Source organism: Plasmodium coatneyi, chromosome 14, assembly GCF_001680005.1.
Source record: "Plasmodium coatneyi strain Hackeri chromosome 14, complete sequence".
NCBI lineage: Eukaryota > Apicomplexa > Aconoidasida > Haemosporida > Plasmodiidae > Plasmodium > Plasmodium coatneyi.
In genome coordinates, this window is record NC_033569.1 from 897,430 (window position 1) to 911,423 (window position 13,994).

At 36.5% G+C, this 13,994-nt stretch overlaps 3 protein-coding genes across 3 annotated transcripts; all 3 read left to right on the forward strand.

The window, feature by feature from the left end:
• Window positions 1-1,742: 1,742 nt before the first annotated feature.
• On the forward strand, window positions 1,743-2,385 carry PCOAH_00053260 (SICA antigen; the record flags this gene model as incomplete). The annotated part of the gene is made up of 2 exons (XM_020062106.1): window positions 1,743-1,779; window positions 1,871-2,385. 2 exons carry the CDS (start codon window positions 1,743-1,745, stop codon window positions 2,383-2,385), a joined length of 552 nt encoding a protein of 183 aa, XP_019917757.1.
• A 5,791-nt stretch (window positions 2,386-8,176) lies between these two features.
• PCOAH_00053270 (SICA antigen) lies at window positions 8,177-9,004 on the forward strand (the record flags this gene model as incomplete). The annotated part of the gene is made up of 2 exons (XM_020062107.1): window positions 8,177-8,206; window positions 8,288-9,004. 2 exons carry the CDS (start codon window positions 8,177-8,179, stop codon window positions 9,002-9,004), a joined length of 747 nt encoding a protein of 248 aa, XP_019917876.1.
• Window positions 9,005-12,839: 3,835 nt separating this feature from the next.
• On the forward strand, window positions 12,840-13,557 carry PCOAH_00053280 (SICA antigen; the record flags this gene model as incomplete). Its single annotated transcript, XM_020062108.1, has 2 exons — window positions 12,840-12,869; window positions 13,138-13,557. The coding sequence occupies 2 exons, from the start codon at window positions 12,840-12,842 to the stop codon at window positions 13,555-13,557; spliced, it is 450 nt and encodes a 149-aa protein (XP_019917523.1).
• Between the last annotated feature and the right edge of the window lie 437 nt (window positions 13,558-13,994).

The window sequence follows — 13,994 nt, forward strand, 5'->3', positions numbered from 1 at the left end:
GGAGATAATGGAAACATCCTCCTCACCCCCACCCGAACCAGCACGACCGGCTGCTGCAGCTCCAGCAGAAAATACTTCTGTTACAGGAGAAAATGGTAAAGCAGATGGTCCCGAAGCTAAATCTACTTCGGTTGATACTGCTGACGCAGACACCCAAACTCCTGTGGGTACACCATCTGAGACAGGTAAGAATAATAATAAGGGTAACTCCCAAAAAAGTAGGCACTCTATGTAAATGAAGCTGCACATGGAAGTGCACTCTTTCCATGGTGTACCCACATCATCTTAGATAATATTACTCATAAATATACTAAAAATAATCACCCTTTCCCTTTATTCATTTTTCAGGTGTTACTCAGGGAGGTAGTGAAATTAATGGTGTGCCCCCTACCATTAATGGGAAACCGGCTCCTGATGATTCGCCTGTAAAAACTTCTTCTTCGCGGGACTTAGGTAGTATCAGTAACGAAGATATTTCTATCCTCCTCGATTCGAGTGACGATAACCCTTTTGATGTGTTTTGGGGACCTCCTTTCCCTAAAGGCTCCGTTCCGATTATTACCCAACCAGCGGCACCAGTACAACCGGAACCGACAACACCAAGAACAGCACAAGGCAGTTCAGGACAAACATCATCACCTGGTAGTGTTAAAACAGGAGGAAGAAGTCCAAGGGAGGGTGCCCCAGTCACCCCCCTTCCTGTTTCTTCCCTAGTTAGTAGAACGATTGAAAACCCTTCCAACCTCCTTACCCCCTACCTTCCTACAATCCCTGTTGCCATCGCCACCTCTGTCATAAGTTATCTCCTTTTGAAGGTAAGAAAAAAATTTTAAAAAGAGAGAAAGAAAAAAAAAAAAAAAAAAAAAAAAAAAAAAAAGGAAAAGGAAAAAAGGAAAAGGAAAAGGAAAAGGAAAAGGAAAAGGAAAAGGAAAAGGAAAAAGGAAAAGGAAAAGGAAAAGGAAAAGGAAAAGGAAAAGGAAAAGGAAAAGGAAAAGGAAAAGGAAAAGGAAAAGGAAAAGGAAAAGGAAAAGGAAAAGGAAAAGGAAAAGGAAAAGGAAAAGGAAAAGGAAAAGGAAAAGGAAAAGGAAAAGGAAAAGGAAAAGGAAAAGGAAAAGGAAAAGGAAAAGGAAAAGGAAAAGGAAAAGGAAAAGGAAAAGGAAAAGGAAAAGGAAAAAAAAAAAAAAAAAGGAAAAGGAAAAGGAAAAAAAGTAGAAAAAGAAAAGAGGAAAAGAAAGGTGAATGAATCAGTTGGGTGTGTATAGGTTTTCGCATTTTAGGGAGGTGTATGTAGGATTTCGCACTTTAGGGGTGTGTGTGTGTAGGATTTCGCATTTTAGGGTGTATATGTACGAGTTTTCATTTTAGGGTGTGTATGTGTAGAATTTCGCATTTTAGGGGTGCTTGTGTAGGATTTCGCATTTTGTGGATGTGTGTAGAATTTCGCATTTTAGGGGTATACGTGTAGGATTTCGCACTAAGGGTGTAAGGTCCCGCTTTTAGGTAAGGAAGGGTGTGAGGGCATAGGAACAACAATGTAGCCTGCTATATTGCTGTTTTAGGGTATACGAACAATAATATGGCCTGATGTTTAGCTGTTTTAGGTTGTAAGAACAACAATATGACCTGATGTTTAGCTGTTCCAGGGTGTAAGAACAACAATGTGTCCTCGAGCATTAATTGTTTTAGTGAGGAGTGTGTTTCTGAAGTGTGCATACAAGAAAAAGGAAGGAAAGAAAAAAAAAATGAAGAAGGAAAGAAAGAATAAAAGGAAGAAAAAGAGTAAAGAAAAAAAAAGGAAAAAATAAAATAAATAAAAGGGACGCACATTTCCTAACCTTTCCTTTTTTTTTGCAGTATTTTGCCCTACCAGGTAAAAATAGAAAACGTCACAGAAGAGCTCCTCAAATACGTGATCCGGCAACTTTGGAAGAACAACTCCCTGATCATGTGGACGACGAGGCAGATGGTCCACATGAATATACGTTAGTAAAGGAACGCAAACCTCGTTCTACGCCTAAAGAAAGGTGGAAAAAACGAGGTGGTAGTCGTCGCCGCATGATTATTGATATTCATTTAGAAGTCATAAACGAATGTCAAAAAGGGACCCTGAATTCGACGAAAGAAGACTTTTTTGAAATTTTGGTTCAAGAATTCATGGGAAGTGAATTCATAAAAGAAAAAAAGGTTCCAAGTTTAGATTCCGGGTTTAGGGAAGAACACTCTATTCCTAAGGAACAGGTTCGACGTTCAGATTCCGGCTTTAGCGAGGAACACTTTATTCCTGAGGAACGTGTTCCATGTTCAGATTGCGGGTTTAGGGAAGGAAAACTTTGTTTCTATCGAAGATATTCCGAAGGAAAATATTCATATGGAAGGAGTTCCTAAGGAAGGTGTTCCTAACGAAGACGTTCCAATTTCCGATTCCGGTTTTTAGGGTGTAGTAAATATTTTTTTTTTTTTTTTTTTTCGTTTTGTTTTGCATGAAAGAGTTCACTTTCGTGTGTGGTCAATATAAGTTAGAAGAAAAAAATTTTCCTCCGTTCAAGGATGTGTTGGAAAACGTTTTTTTAGTGAAGATACAAAATATGTTAAATTTTTTTGTGTTATAGGTTTTTACACCTGTAATTTTTTCTATTTAAAAATTTTTTTTTTTCTTTTTTTAAACATAAATACTTTTTTGAAGAGGTCAGCTCTTTTTCCTTTTTTTTTTTTTTTTTCCGGGCTTGTTTGGAAGATCTTCGCTTCAGCAATTGCTCATACATACAAATTTAGGGAGAGGAAAAAAAGAAGCAGAAGAAAATAAAGAAAGAAAAGAAAGAAAAAAATGAGGAAAAAAAAGAGGTGTGAAAAAAAAGGAAGGAAAATGCCACTTTGCTCCTTCCCATAAACACTGTATATATAAACTTTGTGCACGCTCATTTATGTTCCCCTGATGGGGAACATTCCTTTAGAGGTCTTACATGTTTTGGTAACCAATATTCTGGCGGCCTATATTCCGATGACCTGTTGTACTATTATTGGTTCTTGTTCCTGTTCTTCCCCTTCGAGACTGTACACCATATACTGTTGAATCATCCTCTGTTGTTGGACCTATTGTTGAAGTCTCTGTTAAATCGTCAATGTCACGTCCGGCTGATCTTCTCTTTCTTTTTCCACTTGAGTGGTTACCAAACCAAAAAGACCATGGTTTATACTGAAGGGAAGGAAGGGTTAAAAAGGAAAAGGTTCTTAGGGTGGTGGTAGGTGGAAGGAAAGGAGGATCTAAGTAGGGAAGGAAAGGATGAGTCTAAGGAGGAGGAAGGAAGGTGATCTAAGGAGGAGGAAAGGAAAGGGTATTAGGGGGTGAAGGAAGGACAGGAAGGAAGGTAGTATGGTGGAAGCAAGGTTGTTAGGGGTGTTAGAAGGAAGGTTCTTAGGGGTGGTAGGTGGAAGGAAGGTTGTTGGTGATGATTGGTGGAAGGAAGCATCTGTTGTTATGGTTGTGGTAGATGGAAGGAGGGTGGTTGTTAGTGGTGGTAGGTGGAAGGAAGATTGTTAGTGGTGGTAGTAGCAAGGGAAGGTTGTATTAGGGGTGGTAGATGTAAGGAGGGTTGTGTTAGGGGTGGAAGTGTGGTCTAAGGAAGGAAGGTTGCTAAGGGTGGAAAGAAAGGAAGGGGTGTATATTAATAGTACTGTTAAAAATTTTAATTTTAGCTATAATTTTACCTTGTATAAAAAGTATGCCAATGCTGGTAATTCTAATGCTGCTAAGGTACCAAAAGCAGAAGAAAGAGAAGAAGCTTTGTTTGCTTCATGGATAGCATTGTTTAGTTTGAGTTGTGTGGATTGTGCTTTTTGTGTTGCAAGCTGTTCCTTTTCCTTTAGTTCTCCCAGTTTAAGTTGCAACTTTGGTAGTTCCTGATTAATTTTGTCCTTATGATTATTCCAAAATTTTGTACAGTATTCATCACTTCGGTGGTTTCCACAATGTGTTTCTATTTCACCATGTGCTGCTTTGACTTTGTCGAAGTAACTTTTACATATTTCAAGACCTTTAGGTCCAGTATATTTTAACAGAGTTTGTATGACACCATAGTCGTGCAAAAAGTCGAATAATGTTTTTATTTGTTTGAAGGTTTCTCTGTTAATGTTGGGGTATAGATTTTTGCAGTGTTTGGTAAGCGCCAACGGTTCCAATTCACCGTAAATATCCCCTATATCCTTTTCAAACCCTGTGGGATCTTGCAAATGGTTGGATAATATACCTCCCAACCAAAAATAGAACCAATAACACCATTCATTTTTAGAATCTGTAACCTTTCCGTTTTTATGCATATGACACCAAGCACTCATAATATTTTCCCTATATGACTGAAGACCAACGTAATTACTTATTCCTCCTTTTGTCCCCCCATATCCGCTCATATTAGTACAATCGCCTAAATCTTTCCAATTGCTGAATTTCCTATAGAAATTTACACTTGAGTATAAACTTTCCAATTTGTCCCCCTATAAATATAATTAATAAACGAAGTAAAAATATATACATATATACACATACATCTATATATATATATATAGTTATATATATGTGTATATATGTGCACATATTATTCAAATGCCTCCATTTTGAAATAAAGGAAGGAATAGAGCGTCTTACATCAGCCATATTTTAAGTCGTGCGTTCTTCTTTGGTATATATATTCTACTTTTTAAAAAAAGAAGGTGGTTGTTCATATATATTTATTTACTCAGCATAAAAGGAAGTGTACGTGTATTCAAAAAATTTTGCCCACTTTATGATTGATGAATATTCAAAATTTTTTATGCTTTCTTGCTTTAAGAATAATGTGTCTTTCTTAATTTTCAAATGGTGATAACACATTACTTACTTGTGTATATATGTATCGAAAATTCATTATGATTATGTGCACATATATATAATTAATGTGGAAGGTAGGGTGGGAGGATGCAAAATTTTTTTTTTTTTTTTCTCTTCCTCCATCCTCCTCCTTAGACCCCTTTCCATCCTTCTTCCTCTGAGTGAAAATTCCTCTCTTTTCTAAGGTGAAAATTCTAGTGTACGATGTTTTTACTCCATTTTTTTTTCTACTATTTAGAATTGTGTTCGGAAAAAATTTTGTTTTATATACACTTTACACAGTTCATATACATACATGCATATGCATATATGTGCATATGTGAAGCAGGGAGAGAGGGAGAGAGCATACAATCTTCCTTCCCCCCATTTTTTCCTCCTTTTATTCTTTCTTCTCTTTTCCTTAAACCTTCTTTCTTTACACCTTCCTTTTTTAAATTTCTTTTTCTCTTTAAACGTTTCTTCTTTACACCTACCTTCTTTTTTTTTTCTTCCTTAAACCTTCCTTCTTTACGCCTTATATTTTCATCCTTTCCTTTTTTCCCTTTTTCTTTTCTTCCCTTCTTTCTTTCTCTCATTTCTTTGCTTCCCTTCTTTAGATCATTCCCTTGCTTTCCTTAGATCTTTTCCTTCCCTTCCTTAGACCGAACTTCCTTTCCTTCCTTAAACCCTTCCTCCTTTCATTCTTTCATCCATCATGCCTTCTTTGCTCATTCTTTCCTATTCCGTTTTTCTTCTTTCCTTATTTTTTTCCTTCCTTCCTCCTTCTAATTTCATTTCTACGTCCCTCCATCTCTTTCATTCTTTTTCTCTTGTTTCGTACACAATAAATAGATCATTCATAATAAATATGTGCACATTACACTATTGAATTTCTGCCTCCTCATTCAAAACCATATTATACTTCCTCCATATTCATCTATTACTCCCTCCCTCCTTCCATTTCCCCACCTTTATGATTTTTCTCATTCGCTTTTTTATAAGATACTCAATAAAAATATACAATTCAGGGTTCGATCCTTCCCAGGATTAAGTGTTTAGAGTTCATAGTTTAGGGTTGAGGGCTTAGGTTTGAGGGCTTAGGTTTGAGGGCTCAGGGTTCAGGTCTTAGGTTTCAGGGCTTAGTGATCAGGGTTCAAGGTACAGGGTTCAGGGTTGAGAGTTTAGGGTTCAGGCTTTGAGGGTTTAGGGCATAGGATTTAGAGTTCATGATTTATGGTTTAGGATTCAGTATTTAGGGTTTAAGATTTTAGGGTTCACGGTTTAGGTTTTATAGTTCAGGGTTTAGTGTCTACCTTTTAGGGTTTACGTTTTAGGATTTGGGGTTTAGGATTTAGGGTTCAGGTTTAGGTTTTCAAGCATTAGGATTTATGTTTCAGGTTTTAGGATTTTGGGTTCATCATATTTCGCATTAGTACCCAGGGTTGCGGTTTCTAGGTTTCACACTCAAAACCCTCGAAGCTTAAAATCTGAAGTCCAAAACACAAAACTCCTGAACATGAAGCCTTAAAAACTAAAATCCTAAACCACTAAATCTAAAGGTAAAGCACTGAACGCTAAGCCCAAGCTCCAAAACAATGATCAGTAAACCCTAAACCCTAAACCCTGAAACATAAGTCCAGAAACCATGAAACCTAAATCATAAACCCTAAATACTAAATCAAAAGCCTGAACCCTGAACCCTAAGCCTTGCCTATTCGGAACTTCCGCTTAATAATTTCATTATAGCCGAATTCTGCTATTCACAATTTTTTTTAAGGGATTTCCATTAGAAAGAATTTATCCGTCGACTTAATTTGCTGATACTTTCCATATTTGGCACTTAAATACTTGAGAGTGAATTACATGGTGAAAGGTTAAATAGAGAAAAAGGGGGAAGGGGAAAAGTTGATATTAATATTAATTTCTGGCGGGCATATATATTTCATACATGCTGTGTAATTAAGTACATCACGATAGGAAAATGGAATATTTCGTCATTTCCCCTTTTTGTGTATTTTTAAGTTGTTGAAAAGAGTATAAGCTTGGAATACCCAGTGGAGTACCTTCGTCAGTGAAGATGGTCAGATGGGCAATTTTAAACTGAGGGAAATTCCATTACGGCGGCGCTTTTGTTCCCTCCCGGTCGCTGCATGAACATTCTTCTTTCTCCTGTTGTTCGCATTTTATTGACGATGTGTTGTTAATAATTTTTACTTAAAATTTGTATGTTAGAAAATTTCGTGATTAGTAGTATTTTTTTCTGATAATAATTTGTTCTTAGTGATTCCTTCTTTTTTTTCACTCCTTTTAATATTTCACATTTGTTCGGAGGGAAAAAAAAAAAAAAGCATGCAAATTTGAGAGGTATATATATACACGGTAGGGAGAGAGAGAGAATGCGTATATCCTCAATAGCGGTGTTATACATATACATATAAATTCACATATTGAGCAAAAAAAAAAAAAATTGTTCCCATATTGCGGGTGAAATTCTCCTACAGAGAGTATGTTCCTCACTTCTGTTCTGCAGGCACCCTTTGTTTTTTCGTCGCAATTTGTTAACAATGTGTTGTTGATAATTTCTACGTAAAAATTATATATTTAAAAATTTTATGTTATGTAGTATTTTTTACCTCTGACAATAATTTGTTCTCAGTGATATTTCTTCTTTTTTTATGGTGAATGTTTTTCTGTGCATAAATTTCATCCCTCTGTTGAACAACTTATACTAATTTGAAACGAACGCATATTCTAAGGGCACATTGCCCCACAGGGTAAACAAGCATTGCGTTCAGCTTAAGTGTAAAAGTTGTATAGAACAGAATAAAAAATAGGAATAATGTTCTGCATAACAGGAAGCAATAAATGCATAATGTTTTGTAAAGATGAACAAAGAAAAAATGAAAAAGAACAAAAAAAGAAATAAAAGGAAAAAAAAATAAAGTGAAAAAAGAAAAAAAAGTAGTGAAAAAAAAGTGAAAAATGAAAAATTCCACACATACTTCTTCAAGTAATCCATCTAATAATGTTAATATGAATATTGAAGGAATGAAAATGAAAAATTCTGCACATATACTACTTCCTGGAAGTGAGCACGTCAGTCAGTCATAGAAGAATGATAATATGGATGTAAATGAGGAAGGAAAATGTGTTGAATGTAATGCTTGATGAAATGTTATTCCTAATTTGATATGTAAAACAAATTATTGAATAATGGCTTTGAATGTGCCTTCAGATGCAAATTTTCAGGCTTTGAAACAGAGGTGGTTAGTGGCAAATGGATATAAGGAGGGTAAAGGGAATGTGGTGGAGGTAAAGTATTCTACTGAGGAAAATATGTGGGATAGAAGTATTCAATTTTACAAGGTTATATGATTCTACTGGAGTAATAATAAAGGTATATAATACACATAGAACATATATAAATGTATTATTCCTAATTTATAGACACAGCTACATGACCAAATAGTCGTCTGGGTTGATGAAATCCTTAGAGGAATGAATAGTAATGATAATGAGGATGAAGCTCGAGAAGGGTGTGAACATGTGAACAGTGAAACGGGAAAAATGACCGACGCAGATATGGAAGTATGCACATTTATTTTAAAAAATTTGTTGAAAATATGGAAAATAAGCACGACAGGAAAAGGAAGGAAAGAAGTTGATATAGAAATGGAAGAATATATACATTGTACAATAGTGAATTCATGGTTACATGAATACATGAATGTAAACTGTGCACCATGGGATATTATGACCAGTGCATATGATGCAATGAAATACTTGTGCAAACTACTTAATCCAGAGGGAGAGTGTAAAAACTGCGTGTACAAGCAATTGGAACCTATGGCAATATTAACTAAAATCAGTATGCTGCAACATATTCGCAATGCAATAAGCAAAAATAGGGAAATTATGGAATTAATAAATAACAAGTTCCCGAAAAAACAATGTCCAAAACCACCACCACCGAAACCGAAAAATGCTCTATCATCAGCAACACATCCACCAGCAGGGAAGGTAGCAGCAGCAGAAAAGTCCGTCACTATCCCCCCCAAGACGGTCACCACAACAGACCTATTCGTAAAAGTATTGAAGAAATGGATAGAAGAAGAAGGGTTACATGGACAGGGCGGTTATGTAATATTCATTGTTTTCGTGTGAAAAGTGAATTCCGCTTATATGAAAAAGCATATATAGAATAATAAAATTCGAGTAAGGTAATTCTTGAAAGAATATTAATGTGCACATCATCTATACTATTCTTATTTTTTTAGAATGACGTATGGGAAAATATAAGGAAAAAGAATAAAGATGAAATAATGAAGTTACTGAGGAGCCCAGACAATAGGAAATTGAAAAGTTTATGTGCTAAGGATGAAGAAGGACAAATTAATATTCTTCCACAGGAAAAAGGGTTCTGCAAAGCCATGGTAAGGATATTCCTACATATGAATGGTATGGTTACTGAAGGAAACAACGTAATAAAGGATAAGGAATATAAGGAAAGCGATTCCCTCAGGAGGTGTATAATGGATACAATAAATATGTACCAATTACTTGGAAAGTATAGGTGCTATCAGAAATATGCACCATATGCATATAGAATTGCACAAGGCGAAGGTGCGAAACTTGGTCTTCCTGCTAATAGTGGGAAGTGTGCATGGATGAATTCGCAACAGTTAATAATGGGAGCGAAGTTGTTCGGAGGTACAGTTGCCGAGTTAAATGAAAATCAAATACAGGGAATTACAGATTGGGCGAACATAAAACAAGGAGGTGAACGTTTCTGCAATGACCAGACAAGTAATAAAGGAAGAGGCAAGGGGGGGAAAGAAATAAAGAATGGGAAGGAGGAGTGGTTGAATGAGGATGAAAGAGAAGGACTTCAGAGTACAGTAGAAAAGAAGAAGTATCTAACGAAGGAAGGAATAGAGCATGTTATGCAAGGAATAGCAGATGGTACCATAACAACAAATGAAGATCTAGAACAAATATTAGGTGCGGCAGAAACATGCCCTACAGGAAAGACAAAAATGGAATGCATAAAAAACAAAATTCAAGAATTGAGGTCCTCTAAACAACCACCTCCACCCCCCAAACACACATCCCAACCAGCAAATGCGGTTGATTGCAAGGATGATAGTGATAGGGCATGTTTGGATGCAAAGGTTGGCCAAATGTTCGAAACCCGATGGGTAAGTAACAATATTTGTTTATGTTTTCATTCTTCTTCTTCCTCCTTCTAACTCCCTTTCTCCTTTATCTTCTAAGGAAATATTTTTCATGGGAAATGGAACAAGTATTCCAATCCATGTAAGGAGTAGTTGTTGTTGTTAGGTGGGTGGTAGGTGTAAGGGAAGGTGGTGTTAGGGGAGGAAGGAAAGGGAAGATGGGTTGTTAGGGGTGGTTGGTAGAAGGAAGGTTATTAGGTGGGTGCTAGGTGGAAGGAAGTTTGTTAGGGGTGGTGGTCGAATATAAGTATATATATAAAAATGAATATGTACACATGTCCTCCCTTCCTATTTTTAGAGTGCAACGAAGGAGCAAGTGTATAGTTTATTCGATGAATTTTCTAGTGCAGTGGACGAAGAGGATAATACAAGTAGTTTTGGGGCTGTGTGTGATCAAATTGCGGACAGTACTAATCTACAGAGGAAGAACTTACCCAGATGCTTCTGTAAGATTCTTATAAAGAATTTAGTTAAAGTAACAAACAACAAGAGCACGTATATGTACAAGGGTGACATGAAAAAGGTGTATGACATCCAGCCGAATGCTCGATGTGATTTATTAAACTTATGGTTATTCTTATATGGGTCAATATATGATGTAAGCGAACAAGATGTTAAATATGCATTCAAAGCAATATCTAATTTGAAAGAAATTTTTCCAAATGGGGAATATGAGGATTGTGTATATACTGGAAATTTTTCAGTGAACGAAGCGAAGGAAGGTGTTGGTTTCAAGGACATTTATAAATGGTTTTTGAATCATGACATTAAAAACAAAATGGGGGCAATACGTAACGAGAATGCATGCAAGAGCAAAGACGGGGAGGATGACCACAGTGGTAGACTTCCAAAGAGGGAACTCAAAGAATTGAGTACCGAAATGCAGGATAAAGCTAATAAAGTTAACCAAGAAATAGAGGCAGGGCGTACCATAGTTCAAGCAGTTGACAAGGAAGTAAAACCTCCTAGTTCCGGTGGGCATGCAGGGGGACCCTCTATCCCCAAATCAGGTTGTTCTAAACATTTAGGAAGTAAAGTCTTGGACGAAGAGGAAGGTATAGTATATAACCCTTATATATATATTTTTTATTGTTCATGAGGGACAGTACACACATTGCTCCTACAACATCTGTTCTAGTTTGAACATCGCATATTATATATAAACCATGGGCATGATTGCATTTCCTGTCCTTGCATTCTATAATTATTCTATAGAAAACTGGGGAGAATTATTTACAAAATTCTCCAACTATCCGAATGATCAGGATACAGAATATGAACAGAATAAATTGAAGAGTTTATCCGTATGGTGTGAAGTGGAAGATGATGATGGAGTAAATTTATCAAAGCATAAGGAATTTTGCCAATTACTCCTAAAGAATTTACTAATGGTAAATGGAATTAAATATAAATGTGAAAAGGAGCAAGACAAACATGGAGGAAAGAAGTGGTGTGTTAAAGCATGTGATTTATTGAATATATGGTTAATACATATTAAGGATGAATGCGTATCGGAGGATGTTATTAAAGAAGTGTTCAAAAGGGTACACTCCGTAGACGGAATTTTCAGTGAGACGGGGGATTACACTAACTGCATGTATGGAAGGATTAGTAATTTAAGGAGGGATAATGATGATATGTTAAATAATATGCTGAAATGGATGCAGTGTAAAAAAGGGAAGGGACAGTTGGACGAGATTTATAAAAAGAACTGGTGTAATAAAAGTGCTGCACTGAAAAGGTCAAAGGGATGGAATGAATGGAAGGGTAAAAGTAAAAATACAGAGAGGGAGCAGGAGGGGGAGGATTATGTGAAGAAACTGAAAGAGGTGGAAAAACAGAAGGAGAGCATATTACAAGAGATAAAAAAGGTGTCCTTAGGACAAGAACCACCATCACCCCCCGTCTCCGACTCCTGGGCCACGACCGAAAGGAGTGAAGAAGCTGGAGGAGGAGGGGTGCCTACATCAAATGAAACGGAAGAAACAGGGAAAAAGGAATCACCACCTCCTGCCAAAGTCCCTGGCGAATCGGAGAAAGAAGAAAAAAAGCCACCAGTTCCTATACCAGAGAAACCACAGCCAAAACCTGCAGGGCAGGCTGAAGAGACAGGACCACTCCCTCCATCATCCGGACTATCACCTGATCGACAATCAGAACCAATATTACCGCAAGCACCAACATTATCATCCGGAAGTACTAAACGAACAAAAGAGCGTCGGGAGGTGGTTGTCCCAGTCACCCCTCCGGTTCCTGTTCCTGCCCAAATTAGTAACAAGGAAGGGATGGACAACCTTTCCAACCTCCTTACCCCATACCTTCCTTTGTCTCCTGTCCTAATTGGTATTTCTGCTATAAGCTACCTCCTTTGGAAGGTAAGAAAAACAATCAAAAGAACAAGAAAAAAAGAAAGAAAAAAAAAATGAAGGAAAAAGTATAAGAAAACAAAAAAAAAAAAAAAAAAAAACTAAAAGAAATAAAGAAAGAAAAAAAAGAAAAGAAAAAGAAAAAAAAGAAAAAAGGAAAAATTATTTTTAGAAGAATAAAAAAAAAAGAAAAAAAAAATTCATATTAGAAGAAAAGAAGGAAAAAAATAAAATAAAGTTGAATGAATGAGTTAGGGCGTTTGCGTGGGATTTCGCATTTTAGAGTTTAATGTTTTAGGGTATAAGAACAACAATATGACCTGGTGTTTAGCTGTTTTCGGGTGTAGGAACAGCAATGGTTGTTGGTGTTTATCGGTTTCAGGGTGTGGGAACAACAATATGGCCTGCTGTTCAGCTGTTTTTGAGGGTGTAAGAACCACAATGTGGCCTGGTGTTTAGCTGTCTCGAAGTATAAGAACAGCAATGTGGCATGGTATTTAACAACTTAGGATGTGTGTGCTCGATAGGGTGCATGTAAAGAAAGGAAAAGAAAAAAAAGGAAGAAAAAAAAAAAAGGAGCACACCTTCTTTCTTCATACCTTGAATGTAAACTCCCGACTTATTTTATACTGATTGTTCTGGTCTTAGGAACAACAATTCGCACCCTAAAAATTACTTTTTCTTTTCTTTTTTGTAGTATTTTGCCCTACCCAGTAAAAGAAGACGTAAGAGAAGAGCAAATCAAGTACGTGCTCCAGCTTTACAGGCACAAATTATCCAACACATAGAGGAGGATGGTCCTCATGAGTATACCTTAGTAAAGGAACGCAGACAACCAAGATCAACACCACAGAAAACAAGGAAACAAGTTGGTAAGCGTGGTGGTCGCCGTGGTGTTGGCCGATGTACTATTATTGATATCCATTTAGAAGTCTTAGACGAATGTCAAAAAAAGGACCTGCATTCGACGAAGGAAGACTTTTTTGAAATTTTGATTCAAGAATTTATGGGAAGCGAATTCATGAAAGAAGAAAAGATTCCTAAGGAGCAGGTTGCAAGTTCCGATTTCGGGTTTATGGAGGATGACTTTGTTCCTAAGGAAGAAATTCATAAGTGAAATATTCCTAGGGAATGTGTTCCTATGGAACAGGTTCCAAGTTCAGATTCTGGGTTTAGGGAAGGAAGACTTTGTTCCTAAGGAAGAATTTTCTATGGTTGATGTTCCTGAGGAAGGTGTCCCTAAGGAAGGCATTTCTTTGTAACATGTTGAGGGTTGAGATTCCGGGTTTAGGGAAGGAGGGCTTTGTTCCAAAGGAAAATGTTCTTAAGGGTAGTGTTCTTAAGGAACAGGTTTAATGTTCAGATTCCGGGTTTAGGATGTAGTAAATATTTTATTTATATATAAAACGATAGAACTTTATTTAGGTATGATTAATTTTTTCATCATGGAGCAGAACCTTGTGAGACATGCAAATATTAGGAAGTGATAATGTAGAAAAATATTCATATAAAAAATACTTATGTAGTATGTATAGACGCAGAACGTATTAAGTT